The sequence below is a fragment of the Paralichthys olivaceus genome, chromosome 10, assembly GCF_024713975.1.
Source record: "Paralichthys olivaceus isolate ysfri-2021 chromosome 10, ASM2471397v2, whole genome shotgun sequence".
Classification (NCBI taxonomy): domain Eukaryota; kingdom Metazoa; phylum Chordata; class Actinopteri; order Pleuronectiformes; family Paralichthyidae; genus Paralichthys; species Paralichthys olivaceus.
This window is the reverse complement of record NC_091102.1, coordinates 1,269,571-1,288,185: the sequence shown is the minus strand read 5'-3', so window position 1 is coordinate 1,288,185 and position 18,615 is coordinate 1,269,571. Positions and strand designations below refer to the sequence as shown.

The 18,615-nt window shown below is 47.1% G+C and overlaps 1 protein-coding gene across 3 annotated transcripts; it reads left to right on the top strand.

Annotated features, from left to right (window-relative positions):
* The first annotated feature begins 650 nt into the window (after nucleotides 1-650).
* ndp (norrin cystine knot growth factor NDP) lies at nucleotides 651-17,067 on the top strand. 3 transcript variants are annotated; one of them, XM_069533170.1, is made up of 4 exons: nucleotides 651-806; nucleotides 963-1,035; nucleotides 10,565-11,000; nucleotides 14,204-17,067. In XM_069533170.1, the coding sequence occupies exons 3-4, from the start codon at nucleotides 10,794-10,796 to the stop codon at nucleotides 14,426-14,428; spliced, it is 432 nt and encodes a 143-aa protein (XP_069389271.1). In that variant the 5' UTR covers nucleotides 651-806; nucleotides 963-1,035; nucleotides 10,565-10,793; the 3' UTR covers nucleotides 14,429-17,067. The 3 variants fall into 3 exon arrangements, with proteins under 3 accessions (XP_069389271.1, XP_069389270.1, XP_069389272.1); XM_069533169.1 differs by lacking the exons at nucleotides 651-806; nucleotides 963-1,035 and adding an exon at nucleotides 1,324-1,698; XM_069533171.1 differs by lacking the exons at nucleotides 651-806; nucleotides 963-1,035 and adding an exon at nucleotides 10,253-10,388.
* The last annotated feature ends 1,548 nt before the right edge of the window (nucleotides 17,068-18,615 follow it).

Below are 18,615 nucleotides of genomic sequence, written 5' to 3'. Positions count from 1 at the left end.
TTTCACCCTCTCCTGCTGCTGGCTGTAAATCGCCTCTGTCGAAGGTGTGTGTGTGTGTGTGTGTGTGTCGGTGTGTGTGTGTGTGTGTGTGTGTGTGTGTGTGTGTGTGTGTGTTTGAGGCAACAGAAGGTGAGAAATTTGGGGGTCAGCCGAGGTCTTTCAGGTAATTGTGCTTCTTAAACTTTTGACCCACTAAGTCCTACTTAGTGTGGTGCAGCTTGCTTCCCTTATTTCCCCCGAGAGTTTTGACTCTGCATACCAGGGAGTGAGTTGTGTGTGTGTATGTGTTGTGTTGTGTGTGTGTGTGTCTTACAATAAGTGTCTGAACATATGCTGTCAGCCACACACAGCTCATGTTATTCTTTTTCCCCCATTTTGGCGGGATTGTGCTTATTGTTTCTCCTCCACTGCTTGACCGCCCTTTTCTTTTTTCAGTCTCCTGTTCCCTTGTCCTTGATGTGTTTGAGAACTCTTTAATAAACCGTCTCGACCAAAACATTCCCCACATCAGACACACGCTCGTGTAATCTATGGCGATCTTCTGGCAGCGGTTGTGTGTAAAGCCTCAGTGAAGTTACGAGCGCTCTTGTCTCAAGTTATCGCCGACGCCTCCCTCCCTGTTCCCTCTCCATTCATCAGGGTTTCTGCATGGACAGCGTCAGGGTGTCAGTCAGTGTGCGTGTTGAGGTGGCTACAGTTTGGATCTGCTCTGTGCTGCTGATGTTTTCATCACGCAGGCACTGACAGCACCGTCATGTAACTGTTTACAGACGAAGACGAATCACCCAGAATGAAATATCCACCAGGTGACTCGTGCGAACAGCTGATCCTCTGGGTCCTGTGAAGTTTTAAATATCTGTGATTAATGCTTCGGCTTTTTCCTTAAATTGAAAAGAACCTGTGTGTTTTTGTTCTAATTTGGTTTCAGTTTCTTATGACTTCATATTTAACCTTGCCTGCAGGTGGAAGATCTCCCAGCACCGTGATCCAACTGTATGTTCAGCACGGATGTTCTCATCAGGAGAAGATACTTAGGTGAGTTGTTTAACTTCCCATTTAACCTCCTTGTCCTCCTCCACACTTCCTCCCCCTCAGCCCCCCCACATGAACACCCCCGCCCCTCGTTTCAAGGCTGGAGAAAGCGCGTGAAATGAGGGGCCACAGGGGCCAGTTGTTTTTAAATAAACTAAATCTGCTAACAGTTTTATAACCCTGACCTCGTAAAACTGGCTGCAGCTTTTGGTCAGCTCTCTCCTGATGGGGCGAGCGAAGCCGTCCAGGGCTGGAATTCCCATTTGCCGCTGTGGAGCGTGTCGATGTGTCAGCTGGTGTGTGTGAGAGAAGGAGAGGGAGAGGGAGAAAGGGCGTGTGATATACGATTGCTGTGTCACGATCCACATGTGACGAGCGTCCTCACAGACGGAGCATCCAGGCTGCTCCCTCTTTCTGGTGATTTCCCTGTAGAAGAAAAAGTGAGGCAGAAAGGAGAGAGAGAGAGAGCAAGAGGAGGTGAGAGAGACAGAGGGAGGAGAGAATAGCCTTCAGACAATCAGTGTGTGTGGGAGAGAGAGAGGTAGAAGCAGGGGGAGAGAGGAGCTGGCTGGCAACAATAGTTGAACAACAAATCAGTGTTGTGCAGGATCCAGCGTCTCTGTGGTCTGGACACCTCTGCTGTGTTTCTGCTGCCCGGTGCTGAAGGTAAGTCCACAAAGCTGGAGGTCAAACCTCAGCACCTCTGTCTTCCTTTTGTATCTACTGAATGTTTTTAAATTCATATTCCACCAAATGCTCGTCGTTCTCTCTGACAGCGCTGAGAAGACGCCGTGATTCTCTTGCAGATGTGAGATGATGTGACGCATCGTCATTGTACATGAAAGCTTTTTCACACAGAGTTGGATAAGCTCACCTTCACATACAGATAGATGCTGACTTCCTGTTTTAAATACTATTATATTCCAAATCCTGTCATTACTGTCTCTGAAGACTCGTGAGATGATGTGGCGCACGTTTGTTGTACATTCATCCATTTTCACTCAGCTGTACGTGCAGGATACACGGCCACAGAGTTCGACTTGAACTTCTCCTCACTTTTTCTCATCCTCCAGCTCAGGTGTGCATTCCTCTTTTATTGCAGGTATGTTCTGCTCCGCACGAGTCCAGAAACTGCAAGTGGTTGTGATTAGGACGCAGTGTGACATGATGTGTAATCGGAAGAAACATGTTTGTGTTGGCGCTGGTGGAAACACTAATCAGGCTCTGACAGCGAGGCTGGAAGGATAGTGGACCTTGTGGAGTGTGTGTGTGTCGGAGCGTGAGGTTAACAGCGGTGTGATATGTATTTTACAGGTGCATGCGTTTATGTCCATAAGTGTATGATTGACTTGGCCCGTGGTGCTGGAGCGTGAGGCTGCTGGCTCATGCTGGAGGCAGATGATGACAGATATAATAGACGCTGTGGTAGGTAGGAGGAGGAGGAGACGAGCTACCACTTCCATCGAGCTGAGAGAGAGAGAGGAGAGCGTGTGAGAAAGAAAGAGGGAGAAGGTGTTTAACTGAAAAATGAAGTGACTACAAAGACTGCGGGATAATGAGAGTGGGAAGAGAGAGAGAGAAAGTAGGTGGGAGGAAAAACATCTGAGAGAGAGAGAGAGAGGAACAGGGAGGAGGGGATGCAGTGCCAGAGAGAGACACGATAAATAGAAGAAACAGAATGAAACTGAGATGTGTGAGAGAGAAAGAGAGCTGGAGGAGGTGAGAGTGACAGAGTCTGACACGAGGAGGAAGAGAAGGAGAGAGAGAGAGATTGAGACTGTGATGCAAACATCCCTCCAGACATCCCTCTCCACCTCCAGTGACACCAGATGAGAAACAGTTTGTATTGAGACGTCTGCATCCTCGCCTCGAACCACAGATCTCCTCAGAGCTGTTCAGAGAGGAGGAGGAGGAGGAGGAGGAGGAGGAGGTGTGTTTGAAACATCGCACATTCAGCCAGGTGCAGATAGACAGCAGCAGGAGGAGGTGGTTGGTTTTGTCTCATGTTTCATATTCTCACACAAACACACACACACACACACACACAGGTCCATTGTGAGTGTATTTGTTTGGACAGCATTGACGCTCTGATAGACGCTTCACAGTGTCTCACCGCCGCAGGACTGAGCTTCTGACAAATGGACGCTCTGCACGAGGCACAGGCCCCGGAGAAGATCCTCAGCGCCGCTCTGTGTGCAACAGATCTCTGCTGCCCGGAGAAACCTGGTCCCACGCGATAAAACAAGCGCCTGTGACTCCTCTGCTCCCTCCTTCCCAGAGCGCCTCGGACTCGGAGCTGAATGGAGGGTTGATCTAGTTTCACGCACAGCTTCTTGCCTGGAGCTCGCTGCGTTCCTCGTGTTTCTCTCAACCTCTGTAATGATGAGGATGGAGAGAACACAGGAGGCAGACTCAGATTTGAGGTGTTTTTTTTTAAACCAACTTAAACAACTCGACCCCCCCCCCCCCCCTTACAGAACATTAACTATACCCAGAAAGAAACAGAGATGTGAGAATATTCACACATTTATGTCCTCTGTGTCTTCTCTTTGTCTCTCCACTGTTTCTGAGAAGCCTAAATTGTAAAGCTAACACGAGCTTAGCTGCGGCTCAAATGGCTGCCCGTCATTGGCTGAACACTGCGCTCAAATCCACACTGTTTGTCTTATCTTTACTGGGGGGGATATATTTAGTGAGGAGCTTAGCTTTTAGGAGGCTGGCGTGTGGGGAGGGTAAGAGAGAGAGAGAGAGAGTGTGTGTGTGTGTGTGTTTGAGTGACAGAGTGAGAGGAAGCGCAAATTTGTGTGCGTGTGTTTCGGGAGCTGGCGTCAGTAGACAGTGAGAGAGCTTGGCACTCTGCATGCCAAACTGTGTGTGTGTGTGTGTGTGTGTGTGTGTGTGTGGCTGGAGGACAGGTCGGTGGGGCTGCACCCCCCCACCCCCCGCCCCCACTCGCTCCAGTCAGGAATCTGCCCTTTAGTTTATTAAAAGCTGGTGAAACAATGGAGGGAGGTGAGGTGGAGGGTGTGTGTGTGTGTGTGTGTGTGTGTGTGTGTGAGAATCAGAAGGTGGTGTGACGATGATGATGTAGTTGGAAGAAGGAGACAGCGAGTGACAGACGTAGAGAGACTCGCGATGACTCATAGAATCCCTCTACCTGTCAGCTCTCTCAATTCCTCCCCTTTGATGCACCTGTTTTCTGGGCGGGGGAGGAGGGGGAGAGGGGGAGGTGGGGGAGAGGGCTCCAGGTCGTCCATTGCCCCGGTGGACACAGGCACCGTCCCCCGGACAACAGCTGTGTGCTCAGCTGCCGGCTGGAGGATCCCTCTGAAGATCTGGCTCCTCAGCTCATGAGCCGTCACACACCAACATCCCAGCAATGTCCAGGGCCCCAGAGCAGCAGGACATTGTTCCACACAGCCGCCCCCCCCCCCCCCCAACCCCCATATCTACATACGTGTGCGGGTTTGCATGTGTGAGAACAAAAACCCACAAGTGAGGTGGGCAGGGGATATTTATACACGTGGACATGTGGACTGAGAAATTCTGTCCCACACAACATATGGTCAGAAGAGTCAAGTCAGTCTGCAGCTTCACGATGGAACTTTTGTTTGTCACCGTTTCACTCTTAGTTTGTGGAACCTCAGATGTTTTGGACTTTGTCTCAGTAACAATGTTTTCATCGAGCAGAGAGCAGCAATCACTGCTCTGCTGGAGGTCATGTCTTCATCTGCGTCTGTTAGTGTGTGTGTCTGTCAGCAGGATTACACAAAAACCACACAACAAATAAAATCCAAACATTTCGAGGGTGTTTTTTTATACTTGAACGTTTTGAGATGGAACCCGACACATTAAGAAGACCGAACTTAAACGTGAGTGGGGACTTCTGGGCCTCGGTGCAGGTTGGTGCTCGACTGAGTGACGGTCTAGTTTGGATGATTTACAGCAGGATGATGCAAAACAACACAAGTCCATGTAACTGGGTGAAAGGAAGACACATGGGCCGAGAGAGAACCCGTCACATGTGGGCCTGTATCTGGATGAAGGATCCAGGAATCTTCACACTGATTCCCCAGAATAATTCATGGATCTCGATCAGGTTTATTTAGAGGACGGGTGTGTGCAGTAACAATCTGGACAGAGTGGATTTAGAACTACAAACCTGTAACTAGCACCAATCATCAGTTCACGTGAATGTTCAGCAGGTATGACTGATATTCAAAGTTTCATGCCTTTAAGATCGGACCACCTCTGTCTGTGTTCTTAATCTATAAGAACTCACGGCGTTGTTGGGTCTTGGTGGAGGTATGTGCTCTGAGTGACAGTCTAGTTTTTATTATTAATCGACCAAGCCCCCTAAGCTTGGAATCACCATCTCATAACTCCCAAAGTCCTAAAGCTTTAAACCAGAGAGACTGTGGTATGTGTGGGGGGGGGTTACGTCGTTTCCCCCCCCCCCCCAGATATTCTGAACCCAGACTGGAGTTTTCCTTGTTGCAGATGCGAGGCCCTTCTCAAACAACCTGCCCTGTGGCGATGCTGCTGAAGCTTTATCTACAGAAATTAAGAGCGGAATGTACGTAATTTGATTTGCTCTATGACATACGATCTGTCTTTTAATGAGCAGTAAATACAGATGTACAGATACGGCTCCACATTTAATTAGGAGTATAGTTACATGTAATGCATCGACCCGTGGGCCTCCTCCTCCTCCTCCTCCTCCTCCTGTGGCTTTCTAATTAGTTTCTGAGTACTGGGAATTCCACATTGGTGAGTTATGCTTTTTTTTTTTTTGGTTGTTGTGCCAAATTACTTAATCTGAGCCAATGAACAAACATATTCGTGTCACTGCCTGACAGGGTGGATGTCTGACCTCAGCTCATTAGCATGTCCAGCTAACTACTTTAATGTCTGCAGTAGAAACCAGGTTCACAGGGTCACAGGTTGGCACATCCACTGTTTCCACACAGGTTGTAAATGGACTGACTGTATTTCACTTTTATAGTCTTATTAAGTTTTACACTACAAGTTACCTTCACTCACATTTACATTCACTGGCCTGTGCTCTCACATATTCATATTCTCACTCTATGAGGCGTCAGCGGCAGTTAAGGGCTCAGTGTCTCGCCCGAGGACACTTCATCAAGCCAGGGATCGAAGAACAACAACCGCTCTGGGAAGCTATCAAATATTAGTAAATGAAAAACATTGTTACGTACGAAACCTACTCGGCCGACGGGGTTTTGTTAGAAAGATGCAACTGTGTGAACTTCTCACATTTTTTATGCCCATTCGCTCGACACCGCAGAACACTGCTGTTTGTATTGTGGCTGCAGCTGCAACTAATCACCTCTCATTAAAACTCCAGTAGTTCTTATGAATACTAAGCCCCCCCCCCCACTCCTTTCAGTCATCCACTACTGGAGGACAGGGGCGTTACAACAGGGTGGCCAAATAAGGCCAAGCTATGAAGGGGCCCTCAAGAATGGTTGATTGTGGTATTTCACAGCAACGACAGTTTTGTGTTGGTTGGATGTCGGCCCCCAGGTTCCTTCAAGGAACCTGGGGGCCGACATCTGGAGGTTCAGGAGAGAGCAGTGTTTCTAGTTCTGTATTTATTTAGTCTTGTTCGTGTCAGGTGGTGAGAATGTTCACCTGCTGTCTGGATCATGCAGCTTTAGCTCTTTTAGCACCTTTGTAGCCATCAAGTGCTCATTTAAGAGCCTTTTACAAGATTCCAGTTTTAACACACGTCAGCTGGAAACATTAAAAAGTCGTCTGGGGCCAATTCTGTCGATGTGACGGACATTTCATCCGTCACAGTCTGCTGGGTCCTCCCAAGCTGCTTTCGTCTGGAACCATTTTTTAAAGTGTTTGTAGGAACTTGGAGTTTTAAATCCAGCATCCTCATCATGTGCTGAACGCAGCCCCCCCCCCCCCCCGTCGGAACAGAATATCTCTTTACCCACTTTCAGCAGGAACAGCCTCAGTTCTCACGCTTCACTGAGCCGTGAACACGGATTTACTGTCGCTGATGTCCGGCTGAAGCTTGAGGATGACAGAACAGATCCTGGACTCCTGGCTCGATGCACCTAAAACCGTGACCTCGACCTCATGAAGATTTTTATCACAGTTAAGTGGCTTCGAAAACATCACCTCGATCGTCAAGTGGAAGATTTGACTTCACTGGTGGAGGTTTGCTGGATGGATTTGACCTTGTTGACCTTTTTCTACTTAAATCAGGCAGAATTTTCAGGATTATTCAGAATGAAAGACCAACAGATGTACAAATCTTATTTTGAAAATAAATAAATGGTATTGGCTTTAAGAGGAAATCAGTATAGAGGGAAATAAAGGGTCATTTATTTTAGTAATTATAACAGAGACACGAGCTCGGTCTGATTGAGTGGATTCCAGACGACAGATCCAGTATCGATACAGAGCTCATTGTAGAGGAGCAGGATTGGGGAGGTTGTTGTGTGAGTCTGAGTCCAGGGCAGGTGTGGGTGAGCTGGGGGAGAGGAGGCCACCTCTTCACTGGCCAGAACCTCCTGACCTTGTTTATGTCTGCCTCGACCTACAGTACAGACGAGCGAGGCGTCATCACACACACACACTCAGTTTGCTCGCTCATGGTGCAACAATGAACTCACTCACTCAGATACTATCTCCATATATTATCCTAAAAGCCCCATTATCTGAGGCAGCTGCCAGCCTGCGTGAATCATCAGCTTTCAAAGCTTAAGAGTGAGTCACCACAAGAGACTCTGATTATGACGTGTCGTCCCCTTGTAGCGAGGGATGTCCCCTGTTCCTATTGCAGCTACAGCGAGGCGGCCACCGCTGGCAGCAAACCAGGACAACCACGATCAATAGACAATCACCTCAGGACGAGGAGACAAACCATGTGGGCCCCGAACGTCTCGGGAAAAAATAAACTTAAATGTCAACTCTTTTTAGTTCTGTTATTGATTCCTTAAAAGTTTCCCTGTGCTTGTTGGTCAGTCGGTCATCTGGCTGCCTGGTTAGTTGGATGGTTGGTTGGTTGGTTGGTTGGTTAGTTGGTTGTTTAGTTGGTTGATGGCTGGTTGGTTGGTTGGTTGGTTGGTTAGTTGTTTAGTTGGTTGGTTTGTCAGCAGCTTTACACAAAAACCACTGAACAGATTTCCATTAAACTTTGAGGGAAGAGAAAACTCGAGCCAAGAAATAAGCTTTTCTTAAATGAATCCATTTAACAGGACTGTTGGGTTTTGTCAGACATGAACTCTACTGAAGGAAATTCTCATTAGTTTTCTTTACGTCACAGTAGCGAATGAAAATAGGGATTTTAAATGATCATAAATACACTTGTAGTGTTATGTTTGATCTGAATCGATATTTTAACTTTTACTAGGATTACGCGACACCAGAGTCCATTACTACAGTTAAAGGATTTTAAAAGATTCTTTAGTTTAGGATCAGATAATAGGTTCTGTTTTGGTGTTTTGATTATTAACGAAATCGGCAAATTGCACCACTACTGTATAATATCAGTTGTGTTAGGCCTTTAAGAGGCAGTGGAAACAAGTGGCGAACACAACAGTGACACATCATCACGTTTTAAGTTGATCATACGTGTGGAGTCAAGCTCTTTGGCTGCTAAAGCCTCCATGAGTTAGTCTGTGGGATAGTTTCTCTGCTGAGCTGGAGAACACGGAGTTTTAGAGCTTTTCCAGCTGCGGAGACAAGTGACGCTATGAGAGCAGTGACAGTGATCCGTGAAACCAGACCCACAGGCTGAGGGAAGCTGCTCCTCTCTGTTGAGCCAGGGGGAGCTGCAGAGTCCAGTCAGTATCTGGGTTCAGCACGAGGAGTGAACAGTCATTTGATCAGTCGTTGTAGGAATACGCCGAAGCAGCGTCAGGTCGGCAGTAGATAGAGGAGGTGAGGGTCTGAGGTGAATTCAGCCATGACGCTACCTGTGCTCCTTCAGTTTGTTTGTGAAACCACACTATAGCCCACACTCTACAGCCCACACTCAGGCTGAGCGTGTCCTGCCTGACACCACGGCAGAGACGGGGATAACAGTGGTCGTTGTAGGCCGGGTCCGACTGGCAGGGCTGGAGGTGCTGATGGGTGCTGGCCGTATAAAGCCTCGGCCGTCCGCTATGTAAACCCTGCAGCACATGTTCGACGGGCCAGCGAAACATCTTGGGGAGTATTTATTTTAACAGGCCAAATGATACTTCTATTTCTCTCAGGAGGAATGTTAAGGTTAAATGATTCCCCTCAGAAAGAAAAACACAGGGGCTGGAACCGGGACGGGGGAGGGGGTGCATCAAGGTTTCATGTGAACTGGATGGATTCTGTGATTTTAGTTCAAAAGAGGAAAACAGCAGAAAGAGATGAATCTTAAGTTGGAGATTTGATAGAATACTTGTTAATTTCCTCTGATTTAACTGTGCCAGACAGAGCAGGAGGCTTCACGTGCACACTGCACATTACATGACTGCGTTTCATGAGAAAAACAAGCAAACACGGCTTCACTGGAATAATGATCGAACTGCAGGATTACAGTGAGTTGTGTTGCAACATAAAAGTACGTTTAAAACCTTTATTAAAACTGACACCAGTATTAAAACTTAGAATGAACTGAACTGCTGCAGAAGCTGTTATCAAACTCATTGTCTGGTCTTAACACAGATTCAGATAAAAATAAAGAATATGCAGTTTGAGTGCAGACTCTACTCAGTCTGCACTCATAGTTTATTATTTATTATAACGTGAAATGTCAAAATTGCAGATAAATATATCTCCAGGGTTTACGTGCATGAGCTCCGTCGTTTTACCGTAACAAGCATAAATCATCTTTATGAACTCAGAGAGGCTGTTACACGCAAACTAAATAAAAAGGTAAACTGGTGCAAATTCATCCATTACAAGAATCCAGGAGAGACTTTTATACACACAAGCACATGCAGACGCCCCCTGACCCCACATGTACACACTCCTCTCTCTAATTCACAACACATTCCCTGTTAGCAAACCTGTCTGAGCCAGCAGCGACCCCCCCCCCCCCCCCCAACACCAACACTATTGTCAGGAGGACAATAAAACTATGGAGCTGGGAAAAAACCACATAACTACAAGTAGGAATCTGCTGCGGGACGGGCAGAGGGTGAGCAGTCATGAGAGGGCTCGTTGGGAGAGCGACTTGTTTTAATGAAAACGTGGTTGGTGGGGAGAGGAGAGGGCTGCAGGCTGTTTGTGCATGGATTCAGTTTCTCCTTCTGTAATAAAAGCACCAGGACATGTGTGTGCAGTGTGCGGGTGCACAAGGGAAGCCACGGAACTAAGGAGACAAAGTAGGCAGCCAGGTCTGGAGACACACACACACACACACACACTCATCGAACAGTTAATCACTAAATTTGGCGAAAGCATCTCTGAGAGTTTGTCTGGAGCTTCATCCCCTGAACTGCACCGTGTGATCGATTCTGCAGCGCTTGCAGAAGTTCCTCTCTTATACTCCCTGTTTGTCTTCTTACCTCAGACTGTGGTGGACCCAGACGACGGGGGATGGAGCGGCCCGACGAGTCAACCCTACTCCCGCTTCTCTCCCTACAGCCCGCTGACCTTGAACCTCCGCTGTGCTAGCACAGACACTCCCATTCGCTAAGACCCTGAGGTGCACGGCTCGTTGTGAGAGGCTGAAGGAACCACAGACAATAACAACGTGTCAGACATCCCGTTTGGATCGAGAGCCTCGGGGAGGCCCCATCATGAAACCTTCTATCTCTGCGGGGCCCCCATCTGGCCTGCTGCTCGTCCTGATGTGCTGCCCCCTGCTGGGCTTGGTGCAGTCGGCCAGCAGCAACAAGGCCAGTGATAATGGACACCCGCACCTGGGAGACTCCGACCCGGAGCGATGCATGAGGCACCACTTTGTGGAGACCATCACACATCCGATTTATAAGTGCAACTCCAAGGTGAGCCATGAACACACCTACACACCTCCACATGTCTTTCTATCTCAGTGAGGACACTCGTGTGTTCTCTAGCCCCTCAATCTAAATCTAAATCTGATTCTTACGCTACAATCAAGTCTCAAACACTTTCCAAAGTGTCTCACTCCGTTAGTTCCAGGCTCATAATGGTCCTCACAAAGATACGAACACAAGTTCACACACACAAATACACCTTGTTCCCCAATCTGCTTTATAAGAATTTAGTCACACGTGATAACAAGTTGTTTAAACTCACACATCCAGCGCTGATGACTGAAATCACTTTTTGTGAGTACGAGAGAAAATGTTTGTTCCAAACTAAACCTCAGAGACGCAGAGAAAACCACAGAAATCCCCCAACACAAACTCAGGAGTCGTTTATCTCACTCACATTTTTCTGTCTTCTACTTTTACTCTCACTGCCCCTCGTAGCCTTGGTTCTTTTCTTTCTCTCACTCTATCTCCATCACTCCGTCATTTAGACGAGTCATGCTTCGTTTCCGAGGGGGCTGTGTGTATGTGTGTGTGTGTATGTGTGTGTGTGTGCGTGTGTGCGGTGCTGGACAGGGGCCACGCTGCAGACATATTCTGCTCCTCAGCTGGGACTCAGTTTTGGCCGAGGTGGACGTCTCCCCGTCGGCCTGCTCTCTGCCAGGGGCCACATGGAGGAGAGAGATGGAGACAGAGCGTTGATGATGATGAGGAGGCGTGGTGCTCGTTCTGTCTGAAGGGTCAGACTCACTCTTGGGCTGCGAACACATCACCTCTGCCACATCTACGCCTGCCGTCCACACGAGGCTAGAAACACTTGTTGAAAAGCCGCTGGCCTCATTTAATTGTGAAAACACGACGACGGCCTCCTGTTTACGTGTGAATGTTCATGTGATGTGTAAAGTTTTCATTGTGAGAATGAACTTGGAGCCTCGGAGCCACTTTACGCAAAGACACTGATGAATCGCTGAATTACAACAAACAAGCAAAAGCTACAGAGCAAAGAGGATTTCAATTTTCGGACTCTCCTTTTTGTCGAGCATCAGAGCAGTTGTTCCTCCAGAGAGTGATCAGCTCGTTTTTAATGTTGTGTCTCTGAGCAGGAGGCCAAACCACAGCTGAGCTCAGGCGAGGCGGGGTTGAGCTCACTCACAGCGTGAAGTGAGTTTCTATTACACTACACGGAGAACTGACAGGAAGCCGAGCGACTGTTTTACACCTCAGTCTGTACAAGTTCACTCAATCTGCACCGTGACCTGCTCTCTGTGTGTGTGTGTGTGTGTGTGTGTGTGTGTGTGTGTGTGTGTGTGTGTGTGTGTGTGTGTGTGTGAGTGTGTGTGTGGGGCATCTGCAGCCCAGGTACAGAGTCGGGTTCTGGAAGCTTTTCTCTCCCACAGTAAATTTGAATTTACAAGGACACACAAAGTTCAGTTCACTTGTCATGAGGAGCCTGTAAGTGAGTTTCCATCCGCTGTGAATTCTCATATTCAGGTCGATATCTTTAATAAATGTCACGACTGTAAAATGCTCTAATGTTCAGAAAACACAGCTTCACTCTTTTCAGCCTCCGTCTCAAACACTTGGTTTCAGCTCCTGACAAACTGTTCGACACACTTTGTTCAAATGTCACATGATGAATTCCTGACGAGGTGTCTCAGGAGCTTCTGCGTCTCTTGTCCCTTTAACAGACTTTTTAACTTTGCAGAAGTTGTGTGAATATTAGAGTCAGGCTTGTCGACAGAAGACGATGGTTTCATTAAAACGGCGTCAGTCAAACCACGAAGAGTAAAAAATTGTAGAAACTATGAGAGAGATTTGAAATGAAGGTTTCAGTCTCTTCGCATCTGTTTTTTCTGCAGGCGTCATGTCTGTCACCCATTTTCTTTTTCTACTTCTTGTTTTTAATAAATCAACGTTTCTACCTCATCAACAACCAAACATAAAAAAATATTTTATGAATATTTTGTAAATTCAGTTTTTTTTATGCACAAATTGAAAATGCACATAACAGGAGGATGTAAAACGTGCTTGTGGAAACAGTTTGTCTTTCTTTGGTTGTAAAAGGAGAAAAAAGTATAAATCTGGTGATGTCATCAGAGTTTCGGTAGATGTAGACAGCCTGTATTACACTTAAGGCGTCTAATAAAAGATGTTATTGAGTTGCATTATGGGAATTGCAGGGCCGAGAGCTCGACTGATGCAGGATATCTGATGCCTCAGGTTTGGCTTTTTGAGATCACATATCCAACCTTTTGATAACAAAGTGTATTTTTGATTTTAAGAACAAAAAAATATTCTTTTGGACGTTTTGTTTTCGCTCTGAGCCTCTCTTCTGATTGGCTGATGGTTTCCTTAGTGACACACGCTGACTGTACATGTGTGACATCACAAAGTTACTGAGGTCCTGACGGCCCATCGAGGCCACGAGAATGTTTCGATACCGTCGCAGTTTGTACGTTCTACAACATGAGACCTTTACATTGAATCCGAATAGTTTCATCTCTCACTCACTCACGTTATCTAAGATTCAAAAACGCTCCTCGCTCTCTGATTCGCTCCAATCTAGAATCTCGACATGGCTCTTCTCCATCACTGGCTGAGTTCAAACCCACGAGCGTCCACTGCGTAATTTCGTGTGACGCAGAGGAGCGGCAGCGTCGCACACGAGGAACTGCTGCTGCGGGACAGACCGGTCCTGAGCAGGGACAAAGACAAAGGTCTTAAAGTGGCGACAACGCTCCTGATGTGTGTGTGTGTGTGTGTGTGTGTGTGTGTGTGTGTGTGCCACCCGCCCATGGCCCCAGACAGGCTTTTGTCAAAGTGGGTACACGGGTGGCGACACACAGCAGCTGACAGAAGGACGTGACACAGGAGTCTGTTTAGGGAGGTGACAGGAATGTAGTGACCCACAGAGGAATGTCAGCCGGACGCTCACAACACTAATAAGGCCGCTGTGTGTGTGTGTGTGTTTGTGCGTGTGTGTGTGTGTGTGTGTGTGTGTGTGTGTCTGCAGCAGGTGGAGGAATGTGTGACTGGTTTTGTTGCTCTATCTCTCAGTTTGCAGGTGCAAGGCCGAAGCTGTGAGACTCAAACACACGCGGCCTCGCTGTGGCCTGAGCCCCCGTTTCTCATCGCTGTCAGACCCCCGAGGTCTCGAGGAACTGAATGACTTATCTGTGCTCTCTGTGTTCCAGATGGTGCTGCTGGCGCGCTGCGAGGGCCACTGCAGCCACACAACCCGCTCCGACCCCCTCATCTCCTTCAGCTCGGTGCTCAAGCAGCCCTTCAAGAGCACCTGCTCCTGCTGCCGGCCGCACACCTCCAAGCTGAAGGCGGTGAGGCTGCGCTGCTCCGGCGGGACTCGCATCACGGCCACTTACAGATACATCCTCGCCTGCAACTGCGAGGAGTGCAGCTGAGCAGGGAGCGGCGCCGTCCAAACCCTCAAGACTCTGAAGACCCAGCATTTTTCTTGGCCTCCGACGTTAATCTACAGCTTTCCAGAGCGTTTCGGTTGATTATTGGATCAGAGACTTGCCCCAGAGGACGGCAGCTCAACGTGCTCGTTGAAATGTTGGGAGTGACAGTTTGGAGCGATCGTACCACCCTCGCACAGGCCTCAGCATCGACCTGCAGCCCAGGGACTCACACGCAACATCTATACCCTCTCCATTATGTGCATTCAATCAGCGTAAATCATCAGAAGCATACTTCTCCAGCACTCGAGGCCAAACACCACAAACTGCTGCTCCCAGGAGGCAGCTGGAGACCCTCCTCACTGCAGAGACGCAGGCCTCCATAACACGCAGGTCTGTGAACCACAGTCTGAGAGCTCATTACAAATATCTGCCACAGGCTCCATTAAAGCTCCAGCGTGCGTTGACGACAAAATACAACACGGCTCGTTAAAAAGCAACATGGGAAAGGACGAGGCCCGGGGAGAAGGAGCGGATCCACATGTGGCGGAGCGATAGAGGGGCACCTGCGCTTATTCACCCAGTAATCTTTGACGCTCTTTCATCTAGCTGTGTAAAACACGAGCGGACAGGAGAGCTCATGATGACAGAAGGTTCTGTCGTCCTCTGGGTGGCGGCGTGGACTCAGACTGTCGAAGCTATCAGTGTTGATTTGAAATGTAAACTGTTCCTGTCGACATTATAGAAACTTTAGCTGCGATCAGGAAACTGCTGCTTTTTGCCTGTGGTGTATTGTTACTAACGACACGTCCAGTGGTTCCTCTTGTCGCTCTACATTCGTCTGTAACCAGGACGTCAAACTGTCGGGCTCAAACGTCAGCAGCCCGTCAGACATCAACGCATTAAAAACTCATTCAAACTTCACGAAAAGGAAAACTTTGAATTTGAATAAACAGATTTTTATGTGGAAGCAGAGAAACGTCACAATATCATATTTCTGAAATTGAACCTCCTCCTGAAAACTTCATCTTGAAACTTAGAGTCCACAGAGTTTATGGTGTTTAAGTGTTTGGAACATCTGTCTGACTTTATGTGGTTTGAATTCCTCTCTGTGAAACAACCAGAAGATTAGTTCAAGTTGTGCTCAGATTCAGACACAGAAGATAATCCATGTGTCCAATGCTCAGGAGATTCAACACAACCCGGCTGCTTCAAACAGAGTCGGTGACGTCCAGACGGCAAACGCTCGAGGACGTCGACAGTAATCAGTGGAGGCGGAGTGGAATCGATCACGTGTCATCCGTCAGTCACAGAAACCAAGAGGGAAGAAAAGTGAGAGATGAAACATCAGGAGACTTTCTGGAAAACTCAGAGAAGATCATTCAAACCAAATAAACTCAGGTTTTCACAGTAAAACGTTTCGATCAGTCGAGTTTTAATTGAGAAGTGTAGTTTCATCAGCTCTGACTCGTCAGCAGATAGAAGATCAATCCAGATTACACACACTTCCTGTTGATGGAGTTCCTCTTCACTGTTTCTGTTTGTTTACATCAAACCGGAACGTTTGTTCACAGAATCGGTCCCGAGACGTTCTGTTTGTTCACGTGCTGTGTTTATGTGTGAACAGCGTTTCACCTCCACTCCTCCATCATTTCTGCATCGTTGAGAACATAAGACGAGACGTTGAGTTTCCAACGACCAGATGTTAGCAGCTGTTAGCAGCCACCAGCAGATGTGAGGGACAGAACTGTGCATCTTAGCGCCATCAAGTGTTTTGGGCTCGTAATCACTGATACAGGCCGAACTTGAGAGTACGCTGAGGCTAAAGGTAAATCTGACTACTGGCTTGTATGGCAGCACTAGGAAAGTACTAGGAAAGTACTATGAAAGTACTAGGAAAGTACTATGAAAGTACTGTGAAAGTACTATGAAAGTACTGTGAAAGTACTGTGAAAGCCATGTGGCCTGCTCAGTGGATCAGGCATCATAACCTCTGTGCCTTTTAAACTGAACTGACCAGCAGCTGATCAGATGTAAACAGAGCAAAGAAGAAGAATCAGGTTTGACGTATAAATACATTAAACAGTCGTGATGATGGATGTGATTAAAAGTTGAGTGTGAATTATTCTAGAACATCATCCATCAGAGCTGCTTCCTCCACCAAAGACCAAGAGTCAACTTAAATTCAATTCATCAAGATCCAGGATTTATTCTCTGACAGATCAGTGACCATGTTTGTCTTCGTCCCTCCTCTGAGTTTGGTGGAAATCCGTCCAGCAGTTTTTGTGTGATCCTGCAAACTAACAAACCAACTCAGATTCAAACGTTAACAACTCGGCCGAGGTCGTTTTTGTGGCGTTTCTTTGCTTCCGTTGACAAGAGAAGAAAAGATGGTTATCAAGTGAAGATGTGATCTTCACTGTGGTGCAGTAAAGCTGAGTGTGAATGGACAGAGTCAGTGAAGGAGAAGAATCATCAGCTGCTTCACGTCTGTGTGGATTCATCCAGTGCCCCCCCCCCCCCCATGTGAAACAACCCTCAGCACGCTGCTCTGTTCTGCCGTCGCCTCAGTGACGCCTGCAGCTGACTGCACGGCCGCTTCACCCAATAAAAATGGTTTTCCCTCCTCGGAGGTCAATCTGTGCTGTCTCCTCTCACTGAGCGTCTCCTCCATCAACACACACACATCAGGGCAGAGGAGGTTTTCTGACTCATGAAGCAGGAGGTGCAATGATTTGTTAACAGACAAACTGACGTCATCAAAATGAAACACCAAACGTGAGGCTGCGGAGACGACACCGTCCTCACTCCACTGAGACAGCTTAGTGAAAGGACTTAAAGGGACTTTGACAGAGGTGATGAGACAGAGGAGACAGAGGACAGACTGAAATCTCAAACATCCACCAGTCAAAATTAAGTTTTGTCAGTTAAAGGGATAGTTCACCCAAAAATGAAAATTCACTCTTTATCTACTCAGCACTATGAGGGACGGGGATGGGGGACATGGACGGGGGGGGGGGGCGGGGGCGTGACAATAACACAACATCCTCCATACTGCTCATTGTGTTATCAGTCTGATGTCTTCCTCAGAGCCGTGGTCACTCTCGCCCAGGGGTCACCGTGACGGACGCTGTTCACAGAAGTGTTGAGTCGACTCGAACACTTCACCCTTCCTCCATCAGGTGAACTATCCCTTTAAGATAAGAGACATAAACAGCTTCATTCACATCCACTGGACACGTGGGATTGATTCTGGAAACAAAGCTGTTGACAGCCAGCGCCCCCTGCAGGATTCTACACTGCAGAGCACCTGACCTCACACATCATGTGCAGGTCGGCAGCAGATTTACAGTTCAACACTTGAATCTGTTTAAAACCACGTCACAGTTTGTTGAAGCTCAATCATTGAAATTTGACATATTTCTTATAAATCCTGAACCACCTGAAGTAAAGGTTTTCCATTAAATCAAAAATAGACATAAAGCATTTACATGTAGAACAAAGAAGAAATGAATGAAGGAGCAGATGACCAGTTATTTTTGCAGTGAAGTTAGAGACCATGGAGGCAAATTAAGGAAGTTAACGTAATAAATGAAGTTCATTTATAAAGTACTTTTCACAGATAAGAGTCGCAAAGTACTTCACTGAGTAGAGTTACACAAACACACGAAAAGAACAATATAAAAATGACTTTTCCGAGCTGAATTGGTTTTTAAATGGATCCACAGAATCAGTAAACATTGAGCATGTTCCATACCTGTGGTTTGAAGAAGACATTATTTATTCTGAGAGAACAGAAGCTTGTAAAAGTCTGAGTTCACGACACTGAGCTGAAGCTTTAAGTGACGGTCCGGCTGCTTTCAGGAAAATGTGGATTTAAGTTTTTATTTCAACACTTCCTCTTCTGGAAACTTCCCATTTATTTATTTTGAAACTTTATTAGAATCTTTAAAACAGACTCAGTTTATTAATTCAACCTTCAACAACACAAACTGTCTCAGCGAAGTCCAGGAGGCTGCTGCCCCCTGCTGGGCAGCTGCTGTCCTCACACCTGCAGCTCCGATTTAACCTCATGATGAAGACGAAGAGGAAGAGGAAGATAAAGATGAAGATAAAGATGAAGATGAAGATGATATCCAGGACAACATATACACATGAAACATACATTCATACATGAAACATACATACAT